This window comes from Procambarus clarkii, chromosome 11 (genome assembly GCF_040958095.1).
Source record: "Procambarus clarkii isolate CNS0578487 chromosome 11, FALCON_Pclarkii_2.0, whole genome shotgun sequence".
In the NCBI taxonomy this organism is placed as follows: domain Eukaryota; kingdom Metazoa; phylum Arthropoda; class Malacostraca; order Decapoda; family Cambaridae; genus Procambarus; species Procambarus clarkii.
This window is the reverse complement of record NC_091160.1, coordinates 42,907,345-42,923,068: the sequence shown is the minus strand read 5'-3', so window position 1 is coordinate 42,923,068 and position 15,724 is coordinate 42,907,345. Positions and strand designations below refer to the sequence as shown.

Below are 15,724 nucleotides of genomic sequence, written 5' to 3'. Positions count from 1 at the left end.
TTGTTTGTTGTTTTCTCTTGGGGGGGGGGGGAGAGAGAGAGAGAGAGAGTTTTTAGCCTCTATTCAGTCTTGGGTTGCAATGTTTTTTCTAGTTGGGGCTTGTAATAGTTTGCCTACCTTTCTGGGTGACACCCCAAGTCGATGGCAGACATGACTATACTCTCAAACAGTGGAGTGTTCATAAGCCATTGCTCCCTTCACCTCTCTGAAGACACCAGGTTATGGCTCGTGGTTCCCGGTAGGCATATGGACTCCAGTAACTGATGCTATAGACTAATATGGCGGATATCAGTCCAATACTGCAGGAATCCTCCGGGGCTCAATCCAAAAAATGGCATTTTATTACATTCATGCTGGCTTTTTATGGCAGAAATGTTTAAATTTAAGGTTACATATCTAAAAAAAAAATGACATTTCACAAGTCACAGTGTTAGTGATGTGTGTACAGGCCTCACAAGTTCAAAGTTAAAAGTATCTTAATTTGGTAAGTACCGCATCCTCTAAAAGCACTGGCTTTTTCTGGTAAAGGTGTTGGGGTACCTATCTTACGGATGTTATACATAAGCACTGTTCGGTCCCTGATAGACTACGCAGCACCCGTTTTGTCTTACACAGGCCAAGGCAGAATTCAAAAAATAGAGCTGATACAGAACGAGGCTATGAGGATTATTCTTGGATGTCAAAGAAATGCAATGATTGAAATAATGAGAATGGAATTAAATTTACAGTGTGTGTGTGATAGAGTCCGTGACATTAACACTAGAGTAGCTATTCGTTTCATGCGGAGAAAAGGAGGGGATAAGTTGTTTGAGAGCGTTCAGACCTGCTTGAGTGACGTACACACTTCCAGGAAACTGAGGGAGACACGCTACACGAGGGGATTAGCTCATGACCTCAGGGAATACGATGTACTTGACTGCTGTAAACCCTCTCGACAGTGTAATATGTCTGCTCCCTGGAAAGTACAGAAAATAGACGTCGAAATTGTACCCCTCAAGGTGAAAAAAATTCATCATGAACCGGGACAATTACGGTGTTTGTATGGAAGCATGATATCTCGGTTACCAAGAGGCAACAGTTTACATGTATATTGTGACGGGTCGGTGGCGGAGGATGGCAGGGCAGGGTGTGGTGTCCTAATAAGGGAATATACGGAGTTTGGGACTGTGGACAGGATAATTGAACTCCGGCTTAGTAATTATATATCATCCACACAAGCTGAACTGCAGGCCATTCTGGCGTGTTTGGAGGAAGTACGTCATGACGACAAAAATGTTTTTGTATTTGTCGATAGCCGAGGAGCACTGGAGTCCTTAAACAGTCGAAACCCAGTCTTCATGTCTATAGTTGAGGATTGTAAGAGAAGAATAACTGAGATACAGCTGAAAGGTCATAGTGTGAAATTCATGTGGATTCCATCTCATGTTGGAATAGTGCTCAACGAGGTGGCGGATGACTTGGCCAAACGTGCCACATCAAAACCACAAATTGACATTGAATGTGAATTCACAATGAGACAAATAAGAAGCAAAATCAGAAATATTCAGGCACGGGCAGGAGTGGAGAGGAGAGGGATAATGTATGAGAGAAGTCTAACCATGCAACACTACATGTATGTGAGTCAAAACACCCATTTCACTTATGGTAAAAGGAGAAATGCTTGGAGTGACTCTGTGTACATGCGGCTCAGGCTTGGGTACAAATATTACTGGGAATATGGGATAGGTGTTCATGATAATGACACGAAGTGTAAACTATGTGGTATGTTAAGGTCTCACACCCTTGCCCATTATGTTCTTGATTGTCCGTTGATTAATGTATATAGAAACACTGAGATAAGGACTGTTCCTGAGCAAATAGCCTGGATGTGTCACAAAGGAAAGGTTGATGATATTCTTGAGAGATATAAGAATTTTGCACCAAGACTGTAATATTTTGTTGAATTATCCGTATAACTAGGTCATAAAAGTATTTGTGTACGTCTGATACCATACTACTTGTGAAGGAGGAAATGTACATGTTTATCTCTCAGAATGTTTGGTAACAGGTTTATTGTTTGTGATGTGTGTCTATGTATGTACTAACACGTTGTACTGAACGGGGTGAGAATAGCTTGAGCTACCTCATCCCTTTGTGTGTATTTTACCTCAATAAACTTATTTCAATTTCAATTTCAATTCTCTACAAGTGAGAACATTAAGTAATGTATTTTATAGTTTAGTATAAGCCACATCAAGCTGAGAGGTTAATATATTTATGGTCTAGTTGAAGCCACTTAAAAGTGGGGTTTTATTTTATGTATTCTATTGTCTTGCACTGTATAAGCTACCATTTAGAAAGTTCATAAAAATAATGTAAGGAATGACCAACATTGAAAATTAAAGTTTCCTGTTTAACATTTGTATTTATTTGCATTGCAAGTGATTAATATTGATCCTTATGGATTATTCAAAATTAGACAGTTAGGGAAGCAGCAATAAGTAATAAAATGGCTTTTTTAACTTGCTTTCTTTACTGTTAAGACATATTGCATTCTCATATACCAACCCTGAGTAACCTGTTTTGCATGAATGTTTAGTCTGAAACAGAGACGACAACAATGACTTGGAATATGATATCTGAAGCAGAGATGACGACTTAAAACATAATAGAATTATTAATAAGGGTTAAAAAAACGGAAGCAATGTAAAATATTAGTCATACAAGTCGTCGTCTCTGGTGTCATCTTATTAAAATTATGCATTGCCAAGCCTTTTACGTGTTGAATCCCAGACTGCCTACTTTTCCTAGACTGTCATGCTGTTTTATTCTAACTTTACTGTCTCTTACTTCCCAACACCATAAAGCTGGACACAACAAAAAACAACGGAAGAAAACAGGTGATTTGATACGCTTGTAGATACTACCTCTGGTGTGCTCGCCTTGTAGTCCCCTTCACAAATAATGTTTTGTCATTAACTAAATATGTTAGAGATTGCTCAAGGATAGATCTAGTGCATGGCAACATTATTTCAGTATTCACAAGTCATAAAATACCCTAGTGTTGTGGGTTAAATTTTTTGCTATTATTTTTCTGGAAGGGCTCCTATGGTGGTTCTCTGTTCCAGGTTGTTAACACCATAGGAGCCCTCCCAGAAAACCAGCATTGAATAATGAAATGTTTCTTAATTGTGGGTCCTTGGTGGCTTCGAAGGGCTAGTAACCAGGGCCAGATTCACGAAGTAGTTACGCAAGTACTTACGAACGTGTACATCTTTCCTCAATCTTGACGATTTTGGTTACATTTAGTGAACAGTTTACAAGCATGAAAACTTCCCAATCAACTGTTGTCATTGTTATAAACAGCCTCCTGGTGCTTCGGAGCTCATTAACTGTTTAATATTTGTAACCAAAGCCGCCAAAGATTGAGAAAAGACGTACAGGTTCGTAAGTACTTGCGTAACTGCTTCGTGAATCTGGCCCCAGGAATATGGAAGCACCAAGGACAAACTAGAGAGGGGCATTTCATTATATTTAACACCGGAGTCTTAGTTTGCCTCATGGTGTAGTGCATGGTAGTCAAAGGGCCCAACATCACGACTTCATGTATTTGTGTTGTAGTAACCCATTAGTATTCTTTAACATTTTTAGTTAAGATATACACAAAAAGAGCAGGCTCTATGATGTCACACTGTACTCTTTTTCAAATGTTTCTACAGCTTCACTATATTGTTTTTCCAAATGACAGCAATGTTTAACTACTTATGTTATTGCTTGCGAAACATCACAATAACGTGGCTAAAGTAAGTTGACCAGACCACACACTAGAAGGTGAAGGGACGTCGACGTTTCGGTCCGTCCTGGACCATTATTAAGTCGATTGTGAGAATGGTCCAGGACGGACTGAAACGTCGTCGTCCCTTCACCTTCTAGTGTGTGGTCTGGTCAACCTACCTTATTGCTTGTCTGTTTTTCATTGATATTGTCTGTTTTACCATTTGATCACACACTTATAGTTGTAGCACTGCATGATGTTTGTGAAAAATCTATGTATAGTACATTGTGTGTAACTATTTTAAGGGTAGTTACAGAATAAGAGCTATGCTTGGGATGTCCCATCTTCCCTGTAACCTTTATGTGATGTTTTACAGCTTGCGATGGTTATGGCAGCACCTACCCTCTCATTTAACTGATGCCAACTGTCTACAGTTCTGTTCACAACAGAGAATTTATGTATATTTCTTCAATACTTTTGTTTTCTCAGCTTGAAGCATGAAGTGAAGGATTATATTTTCATTATATAATTGGTGTTTAGTTCCTAATAATGGCTCCTGAATTGTAGTGCTTTAGTTCATGCCAAATCATTTTTGTGCTTGCTACTTGCATTATGTTGAGAATGCAGACGACTTGAAGGTGAACTGATGCACCGATTTGATTTATTTTGTGGCTCATGTAATAAGTCGTGGAATGTGTGAATGCAATGAATATCAATAGAGAGAAAAATATTCTGAAGGTGCTTAAGATGTTTAGGGGAAGATAATTTGAGGCCATGTCCCCTCAGGGATTGGGTGTTTCTGGAGGAAACAAGCATTAAAGGTATTTAGATAAGATTTTTTTTTATTGTGCAAACTTGACAAGAAATGGTTAACTTTTCTAGGGGACAAGGAGCGCTTCAAGCTGCCTACACAGATGGCCAGCCTCCACCTGGAGTTTACCACGTACTATTATCCAGCAGACTCAGAGTTCCCAGGTTAGTCATAGTTGTGGTCTCATATCCACTCTTTTTATTTATAAATTTTCAACCTAATTTATGACTGAAATGGAATCCTTCCAGTGCATCCGAGCTCTCGTTGGACCAAATTCTGTACGAGTGGGTTTGCACTATATGCTCAAATTTTAACCCATCCTCTCAATTATTATGTAATATTTTTGTATGCAGTCAACGAATCTGTTAAAATGTGATGTTTTAGTAAATATTAAAGCACTGTTACTTTACATAGTTATAGTACAGTACTTTCAATATACATTTTCACACTGCAGTTACAAATTATTTTCCTTTCTATTTTTCAGTGCCACCTCCCAAATTGTACCTGCAACTGAATCCCTTACAAGTAACATTTGATCCTCTCTCCATCCTCTGGATCAACTCCTTTGCTCGAAGCTTGCAACGTGCCACCGTTACCGAGCCATCGCCCAGTTCCTACCTCGATGTACACTTAGAGGCCATCATGCCTAGAGTAAGTTACTTTGTTCAGTTTTTCATTCTCCTTTCAATTTATCTTGAAATAGTTATGGGGTGGGAATGTAAATGACGCTCCTGCTGTAGTGGTTTGGGGTACAGGTGCTGGAATTGTTCAGTTACAGCTGTAAATCATCATTGTTCATTAATGATTTTTTATTTGAAAGCTAATTAAGAAGGTATCGTTATATAAATTGTTTTTATGAAGTTAAAAATAAAGACAATTGAGTGTTTTTGGGTGGAAATCTCTGTGGTTAGCATGGTTTCTGGAACATGGTACACAAGACACTATTATTGGCTATATGTTGGTGCTTTGTACAATACTTCATTGTACTGAACTACTGTACTTCACTGTGAGAAGGTTCCTAGTCATTCTGGACTAAGGATTGGAACCAATTTGTGTGGCCTCTGTAATGTATATCACCCAAGTGTTTACTTTCCTAATTACTCACAAACTGGTAATGAGAATCCCATTTGTTGAGGGCCACAGTCCTCCTGTAGTACTGATGGTGATTTGTCCTAACATACTGCTTTGGCTTAAACATGCAGTTGTTAGAAGAGTTTCTTTGTTACACAGGTGGGTAGAGAAACAACTTCTGACTCCTGTTAGCAGACTGAGAGCTTTCCCTTCCCATAGCTCATGGTGAGCCTTACCCAACTAGTTTTACACCTACTAGTTTTACACACAGGTCGATACAGGAGTAGATGACTTCCGACTCCTGTTAGCAGGCCGAGTGCTTTCCCTTCCCATAACTCATGGTGAGCCTTACCCTACTAGTTTTACACCTACTAGTTTTACACCTACTAGTTTTACACACAGGTCGATACAGGAGTAGATGACTTCCGACTCCTGTTAGCAGGCCGAGAGCTTTCCCTTCCCATAGCTCATGGGGAGCATTATCCACTAGTTATTTCCTGAAACATGATCCATCAATCGGTTAACAATCAGGTACCCAATTACATCTTGGTGAACAATTAAAGCTTACCACCCATACACTCCACCCTGGCCAGGACTCGATCCCATATCAAGTTGTTTGCAAGGAGTGGGGCAAGTGTGTTACCACTGCTCCACCAGAGTCCATTTTAGTTAATCAACTTAACCTTCCCTGATGTGGGTCATAGTGGGTCAAGCAGGCAGGCTTAACCAAACTCTAATTGGAGAAGCTCTTCTGGTTACTTGTCCATAACAATGCTTTATGCTAAAGTTGTCCCGTTCACTGTTGCACCTCTATGTTGGTGCCATCTTTGGTCTATATGGGGCTAAAATAATTAAATTTATTTTTAATTTGTTGTCTATACTGAGAGTAAGATTACCTCCTCATCTAGTGGTACTGTACTTAAAAAATGATTGCACAGGTGGTGTCAGAGGGTGATGTGTCATGGCAACACATCAGTGTTGACAGTCGGGCACGATTTGCAAGGTCATGACATTTACATTATCAGAATGTCGTCTGCCTGACTGCATGTTACGGTTCCTACTGAGTGTAATCTTACATTTGATAGCAACTAAGTGAGATAGCTCAGAATTGGTAGTTGTTAAAAAATAAACATTAGTGAGCTGATTTGACATTTAATATTCTGTAATTTTTTGGCATAGCCTATTTAGTACAGTTACAGCACTTTTTAGTTTTCAAGGATGTGTGTGTTTTTGTGTCAGGCTGTAATTGATGGAGTGGGTGAACACAGTAACCAGCGAGACCGTCCACATGCTATGCACATCCAGGCATCCCGAGTCATTCTCTCCAACATGCGACCAGCCGACCCAACTCTGCCTGGGTCTCTGGCCTCTCTGGCAACTAGTCTTGAGGCAGCCCAGCAAGGAGAGCTCTTTTTTGCCTCAACTTTTCCAGCATCATCAACAGACTTCCAACCCATATGCCATAAGTTTGTGAAGCATGCCATGGGTAAGTTTTTTGTTAAGATATTTTATAAGTGCAGAATTTACTATATAAACTTTAAGATATCAGGAGTAAGAAAACTCTTCAAGTACTCTAGTAAAGCATAGCTGGAAATTGCTTTTATTTTATCGGTGAGTGGTTAGATAATGCGGACATAGACAATATGTGTTGCATGGAGCAACTCTCAGGTGAGGAAACAACTACTGCCTTTTCTTTTTCTCCTCTCCATATATGCTCATGCACTGATATTTTCCAGTTAATTAAGGTTGCTTATAATGTTCTAAACGTAATGGATTATAAAAATTCCATTACCAATGTCCAAGATTACCAGTGATTATATTTTTTTTTCTAAAATCAACATTTTTTTTAAGGAAGTGGACAGTTAGTGATGTTGCAACAGTTTGTTAACCCTTGCACTGCATGGCTCACTCTTGAGATTACTCTAATATCATGGCTACGTCAGACTAACTTTGGCCCCTCTGGAGCGTTTCATCACTTGAGGGGTTGTTTATCATAGTGAGGTTATAAAGGGTTACCTCTGTCATCAACTTCAGGTGTTACCTCTCTAGTGTGCAAATGAGCAAGCAAAAACTAATTCCACCTGTACACAATGAAATCACAATAACATGATATCTCTATGAGAAATGCTCTGGAGCTGGACAACGGGATCAAACCAGCCTCCTAGGTCACCAGGAGGTGTATAGGTTACTTGTTCTAATTGGATTTGGTATCAGTTCAGTGCCTCTAAATTTCTACCGAGTTCGGGCAGATTCCAGGTTGTGTCATTTTTTAACGTATCGTGGTCCACTGGTTACCACGTGTCTCAGGGTAACCCAGGATTCTGGTTCATTCCCTGTCCTGCTCCCAAGACTTCCCATTTTGATAGAGATATGTGTATGGGTAAACAGATATGTTATAACTATACTGTAATAGATAATGCATTAAGAGATAAATTTAACACTATAATATGTAAATCAGTGTTTTTAAATTGTAATAAAATAATATAGTAGGTGTCTTTGCTGACCGTACTTCATCCTTTCCTGTGGGCGCTGTGGATCTTACCTTAGCAATTGGTAGTTTTATATGGCAAGGCTCAGAAATACAAATCTTCCTCATTTCTTCCAATTTTGGTTTACTGTATGCTGATAATTAATTATACTGATACATGCCTTTTGCAATATTCATCATTCATCACCTATTGACTATCCAATACTGTTTCTGTAACATGAATTGTATTTTATTGTCATTTGGCAACAGATGATTTCCTAAATTGTTTATAATATACTGTATGTTTATTTTCTTTATTACAGGTGAAGATAACGTAAGAGCTGCTCCTGTAGTAGAGAGTGGGTTATATGAAGCCATCTCTGGCATGAAGCGTGATGCTCTCTGGATCCAGGCACGAGATATCCTCTTCATACACTGTGAACCACTATGGGTGGATTTTTTTGGGGTGCCAGCGGCACGCAACAGACCCGTTCCTTTTGTTGATGCTTTCCCTCTCTCTCTCTGGATCTACATCAAGCCAAAATCTAGTCTTTCTGTTACTTCAAGAAAATCAAGTGTAGAGTCATGTGAAGATAAAGACTTGAGACCCCATAGGCATTTATTAAAAAACTATTACAGTGAAGATTCCAACAAAGGCTGTAGTGGGGAGGATAAAACACAGTCCACTCATGGGCCAGGGGACAAGGGAGAGGGTAGTCGACAGGAAGCTGCCACACACATACTTGCTCACACGCCAAGTCTAGTCAGTGCCCAGCTTAATCATTACCAATACCTGTTCCTTATGCGACAATTAGATGTTATTACAGAGCTCACGTCTTATCTTACTTATGATACGATTAACATTCTGACTCACCCCACCATGGCAGGTGTGGCCTTAACTCAGGAAAACCTGGGGGACACTATAGTGGTGTCTGCTGTGGTGCCTCAAGTGGATGTGTCATTAGTGATGCCGCCTCCACATCCCAGCAAAGACTTTATCGCTGGCGACATGGAAAGTTTTCTTCCTGACTCGTCGTCCACAGCAGATCTCCACGACTTAGGTTCTCCGAGCTGTGAAGTGAGAAACTCTGCCTCAGAACACAGTTTTGTCCAGAAGGCAAGTGAAATAGATGCTTGCTCTATTACCAGTGATATCACTAAGTCCTACAGTGTTGATCAGCTAACTTCACCGCAACCAGTGCCAGCATCTACCTCCATCACCAGGCAGCCATCAAACGCTGCCAATGGCAACATAAACCAACCTCCGGTTAGTCAACACTCTCCAGTCAGCACAGGTAAGCAACAGTCGCCGTCACCTGCTGTAAAACATGCCGCTATCAGACAACTGTCAATTAGCTTGACCGACCTTCCCTGTAGCGGCCAGATTTTCGACGTTGAAGATTCCCATGTCAATGGCCCATTGATGCAATTAAACCTTCAGGGCAACCTTAATGCCGGCTTCATTTCCATGCGTAAAGGCCTTACTAGTGGTTTCACAAATCTTATGTCCACCCTTGAGTCTGCAGTGAAAACTAGTCCAGAAGACATGAGTGACACTCTTTCAGTTCGTAGCGACCTGAGTTCTGAGAGCGACAACTTCGTCTTGGTCAACATTGAGTCAGAACGAACAGACAGTGGTCTAGGTGGAATGGACGCTCTGTTTCGCGTGGAAAACAAGCCACCTCCGTCGTCTGTAGAACTTGCATCGGAAGTGTTTGAAGAACCAACTCCTAGTGAAATATCTGATGTCACCAGCTCCTTCAGGAGGAAAGATTCAGTAAGTGAGGAAGCTTTGAATAACAGGCTCCTCTGTGTTGTTTTGTAGGCAATATAATGGCAGCTGTGTTGTCCATAGATTTAGAGGTTGTATGTATTCTACCTTCTGTGCATATTGTTCTTTAAATACCCAGTTATGGTCATTAAAATTGTATAATAGGAAGGATATATACAGTATATATCTTTACCTATCATATGATTTACTAAACAAATTTTTCTTCTTTCATTTGAGATCTCACATGTATTACGGTATATACATTTTGAAAAATATATGTACCGAATTATTCTCCTTAGCTTCCCAAGACAAAATTCTGCTCACCTCTGGATAAGATCTGTCATAGGCATGCTAGGCTGATGTTCAAACTGTTCCCCAGTGAGTCATACTAATGCTAAGGAGGCTAGGAAATTCTTAAATTCAGAATCTATACAAAATGTGTTCTGTAGACTCAAAACTTACCAGGTACAGTTTGGCAAGAGTACAAAGGTGCACTCTAGTCTATGTAACTACCACTAGGTCACTACCATTCAGGTGACAGTGCTACACGTCACAGCATAGCCCTCACACCCCACCTCCTTGTGCTCCATCCTAACTAGCCTTGGCAAGTGATTTCAAGCAACACAGAGACCAGTACTGTACTTGCTATTAAATGACTTGTATTATCCTTAATGATTTTGTTCCATTTGTGCAGCAGGCTTATGCTACATTCCTCAATGCTGCTTTTTTAATTATTTAAGTATGTAATTACCTAAGTGTAGTTACACGATACACTGTATTCTGAGCTACGCTCTTGGTGTCCCGTCTTCCCAGTACTCTTTGTCATGTAAAGCTTTGAAACTACTGACGGTTTTGGCCTCCACCACCTTCCACATTCTCACTTAACTTGTTCCAATCGTCTATCACTGTTTGCAAAAGAAAACTTTCTAATATTTTTCGGCATTTTTATTTCCTTAACTTGAAACTGTGTTCTCTTGTTCGTGAAGCTGTTGGTTTCAGGAATTCCTCTTTGTCAATTTGGTTGATTCCTGTTAGTACTGTATTTTGTAAATGGTGATCATATCACCTCATTTTATTCTATTTCTTTTAGTTTGATATGTTTAATGCTTCTAGTCTCACCTCGTAACTCTTGTTTTTCAATTTCGGAAGCCATTTTGTAACATGCCACTGCACCTTTTCCAGTTTGTGCTTTTTGAGATTTGGGCACCACACAACTGCTGCATAATCCAGTTTTGGTCTCACAAGTCATGAACAGTTTCTTTAGTATTTCACCATCCATATAATTAAAAGCAAGTCTGAAGTTGGAAAGCGACGTGTCCGCTCCTCTCACAATTTTCTTTGTGTGTTCCTCTGGCAACAGCTTACTATCCAAAACCACCCCTAAGTCTCGTTCTATATTAGTGTTCTGTAATTCCTTTCCACGTAATTTGTAAGTTGTGTGTGGTCTATTTTCTCCGATTCAACATTATATAACATGGCATTTATTCACATTGAATTCCATTTGCCACTTGATAGTCCAAGCACTTTTTTATATAGATCAATTTGAAGGCATTACAATTGTCTGCGTCTCCTAACTTCCCCAATATCTTTGCATCATCTGCAAATATGTTCATGTAATTCTGTGTTCCTTCTGGTTGATAGTTTATTTAGATGATGAACATTACTGGTGCAAGAGCTAACCCCGTGGTACTCTGCTAGTAACGCTCCTCCAGTCAGATACATTGTCTCTGATTACTGCCCTCATCTGTCAGAAAATTTTTCTTCCCTGTCAGAAGTCTCCCTGTTACCTCTCCAGCATGTTCAGTAATTACCTAAGTGTTGTTATAGGTTGGGCGCTTTACAGTTGTGAGGTTTCGTGTCTTGAGTTCCTAGCTTCTTTAAGCTAGAACTTTGGTGCTTTACATTGATTTGTTAATGTCTAGTTTTCTCACATTTTATGTGGCAATGCAATCAGGCATTTGTCTATCGATGGCCCAGAACATTACTTTGGAAATGGACACGTCATGGTTGTTACGAGGATCTGGGTTCCTCCTGGTTGGTAGACAATCTTATATTCTTCTTGGAAAATTGGGCTTATTAATGTCATTCGAGTGTTTTAGATTGGCAAGAGGTTTACCGAATATATTTTGGGGGGGTTCCTTTTTTGATATGTTTAATGGATTTTCATTTGCTCCTGCCTTTTCCTGTGATGTAGGTCCTTGGCAGATCCATATCATGTCTCATCATTTTTTGTGGCTTTAATCACTTATGGATTCTGATATTTTGAATTGCACTTCCTCCTTGTTTACTGTGGTACATACATGCTTGAGATCCCTTGGCCAAGCTTGTTGCTTTGTGTGTAGCATGTTGAGTTGAGCAGTGCGCTGTCTTTAGATCACCTCCACGAGTCTGCTTGGTGCACTCATTGCTGTTTGCTTCCCACTTTTCCATGATTCTGTTTTCTTCAGACATTTGGGTTAATGGAAAGCACCTCTGTCTACATTCTGAGCTGAATTGAGTATATACCAGTATTTTCTAGCACCACTATGATCCAATGGGGGATAGTTTGAAAAGTTCCCTCCACGCAGGTACAAAATGTTGAGCTACCTTGACTGTGGTAGATTCTACCCAGATGTATGTAAAAAAAAATTAGGTTTTTATATAGTACTGCATTTTTAAAGCTAGATATTTTATTAATTGGTATTCTAAATTTATTTAAAGTTATATAGCTTAACCTTGTAAAAAAATATATATTAAAGTTTACCCTAATATAATTTGCTACCTAGTATTGCTAATATATATTCACTACGCTGAAATTTTAATATATACTTGTGTAGATGCTTTTGTGCTATGTTCTTTCGGTTAATTTGTTAATCTGGTATAGGAAACAAGTGTAGTATGACTGCTAGGAATAAAGGTAGAACACCGAGTATAACGAGACGACCTTTCTGGGGCCCTCTCAGTGGCTGGCTCCTTGGAGTTTGTGCCCTGGTGCCCCAGGGTCTTGTATCATCTGACCAGGCTTCTAAGACTATCTCGCAGACTACCAGGAACAGGAAGAACAATCCTGCCACCTTAGAGAGGTGTGGGAGCTGATAGTGGTGTCCAGACATGCAATAGTTGGATACAAGTCACATAGTACACAAGATGGTTTGCCAATGGATTTTAAAATCTGCCTAACCTTACTCACCCTAACTTAACCTAACCTAACCCAATCGAGCCTAACATTGCATAACCTAAGCCAGGTCATCTTAACCTAACTATAAATAATGGTTTTGACAATTAGAACACGAGTTTCATCGAAATGCATGTGTACGATTTGACAAAATGTTCAATGATTGACTAACACTGCAATCTAGTAACGATAGTGGGAAGCAGCTGAGTGGTGTTTTGGTTGTTTTGTGTGGTATTAATCTTATGTGTTTTGAGCTTTTGTGACGGTAAGCCTTTTTGGTGGAGTTTTCCTGTGTGTGTGATCTCCAATGACACCTTTGGCTCCTCAATTTGTGAGGTGGGGTGGGGGGGGTGAAGAAGAGAGGTCTGCGCCTGGTTGGCCGAGAGAGTGTGTTAGAAGCTGGGTAATATGATAGGCCTCGGGTATCAGTGCATAAACTCCAAGGAGTGGTGACGTAGTGGTAACTTGCTAGCCCCATGCATTATGAGCAATTTTTATCTAGATTTGAATCTTGCACAGGGAGGATTGATTAGGCACCAATCCTTAATTGTATGTCCCTGTTCATCCAGCAGTAATTGGGTACGAGGTTGTTAACCAATTAGTAGTTGATGTTCTTGGGAAAGCTAGTAAGGTAAGGCTTACTATAAGCTATTGAAAGGGAGAGCTCTCAGCCTGCTAACAGGAGTCATAAATAAAGAGTTTAAAAACACCTCAAAGCAAGTACGTTGACTATCTGTATCATAATGCACAATTGGATCTCTTAATGGTATACTACAGTACAGTATTTGGACGCATAATACATAAAGCAGCTTTGTTCTTTGTATAAATTAATTGTGTTGAGGGACAGGAAGCCAGAGTGTATTCATGCACATTAGGCTTATATCGAGGTCCCCCCACCCCTCATCTCCCCCTGGGTCGACTTACTGACCCTGCCGAGGGTACAACCCTACAAGAAGCTGACAAATTCCCGAGTACCTATGTACTGCAAGGTGAGCAGAGGCATTAGGTGAAAGGAAATGTGCCCAGCCATTTCTGTCCCGTCCGGGATTCGAACCCGGAATTACCGGCCGGGATTAACAAACCCGACTGTACTACCGGGATCCTAATGAGTAATGTTTGTGTGTGTGTTTAGGCTCGTACCCAAAAAGACTATGTAAGCATGGGTCTACATGTACAACTTTCTGTAATTTGCATCAATATTTTTGTGTTTTCACAGGAATATTTTTTTTTTTTTTTTTTTTTTTTTTTACTGTAGTATGGTATAATAATTTTGTATGTAATTTAGGGGGAAGATACAGTATACCCAAAGTTTGACATGTGATTTTTTGCTTTACTTACCCTTAATATCCATCTGATTTTCTATAAATTTGTAGGCATTTATTATTATTATTATTTTATTGGTGGGCTCCTTGGAGGTTCAAAATTCTTTTTCCCACCCAAAGAACCCCCCTCCCCCCCCAAATTATTGCAACACAAATTGGGGAGGGGCTTATCGTAGTTTCTTTTATAGAAGTACACATAGTATAAATAGATTTTTTTATAAAATTTTATATTCATCCTATAAAATGACTATTTTTATAGTAGTATAAATAACTACTGTCCCACTTAGTAGATTCCTGAGCTTAATAAGATCTCGTTTTTCCAAGTCTCTGGAAATCAGACCAAGCCTCCGAGACACTCGGAGGCTTGGGATCTATTGGGATCCTAAACTAGAACGTAATTCTCTCAATAAGGCTAGGGGGCAGCCTGGGGGCAGCCTGGGGGCAGCCTGGGGGCAGCCTGGGGGCAGCCTGGGGGCAGCCTGGGGGATCACAGGTAGACCCAAGGAAAAAACAACCTGAAAATATGGGTACAATACAGCAACTGTTTGATGAAAATAATACAGTATTCCTGAGGTAAACAAAGCAACCAATTGTTTACCTGGGCTGGTGCCTAACATTTGGGGTCTGTAGTACTGTACAGTGGGTATACATCCTCGGCTCTCAGTCTAGGATCCTGGGTACGATCCCCAGGTGGTACGGATATGATTGGACATATTTCCTTTCACCTGGCAGTAAAGTAGGTAACGGAGAGTTTGGCAAATGTTGTGGATGGCATCCTTGGGAATGTCAGTAGTTGGCCTAGTGGGACCTCAGTAAAGATTAATTACAGGTTTCTTGTCAGTGGGAATTATTTCTGGTGGTTTTCCGTGGTTTTGCGTTGATATCTGGTGCCCAAGCTCCCCTTGCCTAATAAGCCTGATTCTGATCATAGCTCCCAGTAGTCAAGGGTGGGTCTTATAGGCTTGGTGTGACTTCCTGGGGCTTGGTCGTACCAGCACTGGTGAGGGTCCACCAGAAAAGGACGTTTCATTACATTCAAAACTTAATTTTTTGGTCACCCTTGTTTTCTTAGCTTGAATCTAGAGCCTAATGTTATCAATTTTGCAAGTTTCAAATATTCTTTCTTGTACAGTCATTCGATTCCTTTTACAATTTTGTATGTGGAGATTATATTGTATTTTCTGGACTGGCTTCCTCAGTAGTGTCCCTCGGCTTAACCCTTAAGTGCCTCCAATTGCTATCTCCAGTTACCTCCTGTGCTCAAAATTGCCAGATGTAAATTTTTTTGCATTAGTTTTTAACTATTTTTTCTCATTCACTCCACGATGTAAGACTTTTAATTAACTAAGCAATTTAAGGGTTAAGCACTGGTAC

The 15,724-nt window shown here is 40.0% G+C and overlaps 1 protein-coding gene across 3 annotated transcripts in view; it reads left to right on the top strand.

Moving 5' to 3' along the window:
- Positions 1-15,724, top strand: part of LOC123758447 (bridge-like lipid transfer protein family member 3B) — a 95,849-nt gene that overhangs the window by 37,546 nt on the left and 42,579 nt on the right. For 2 of the 3 annotated variants that reach the window (XM_045742879.2, XM_045742878.2), the window contains exons 11-14: positions 4,637-4,729; positions 5,050-5,216; positions 6,876-7,122; positions 8,427-9,880. In XM_045742879.2, coding sequence (XP_045598835.1) covers positions 4,637-4,729; positions 5,050-5,216; positions 6,876-7,122; positions 8,427-9,880 — 1,961 coding nt within the window. The remainder of the gene's footprint in view (positions 1-4,636; positions 4,730-5,049; positions 5,217-6,875; positions 7,123-8,426; positions 9,881-15,724) is intronic. The other variant, XM_045742880.2, reaches the window with a different exon arrangement.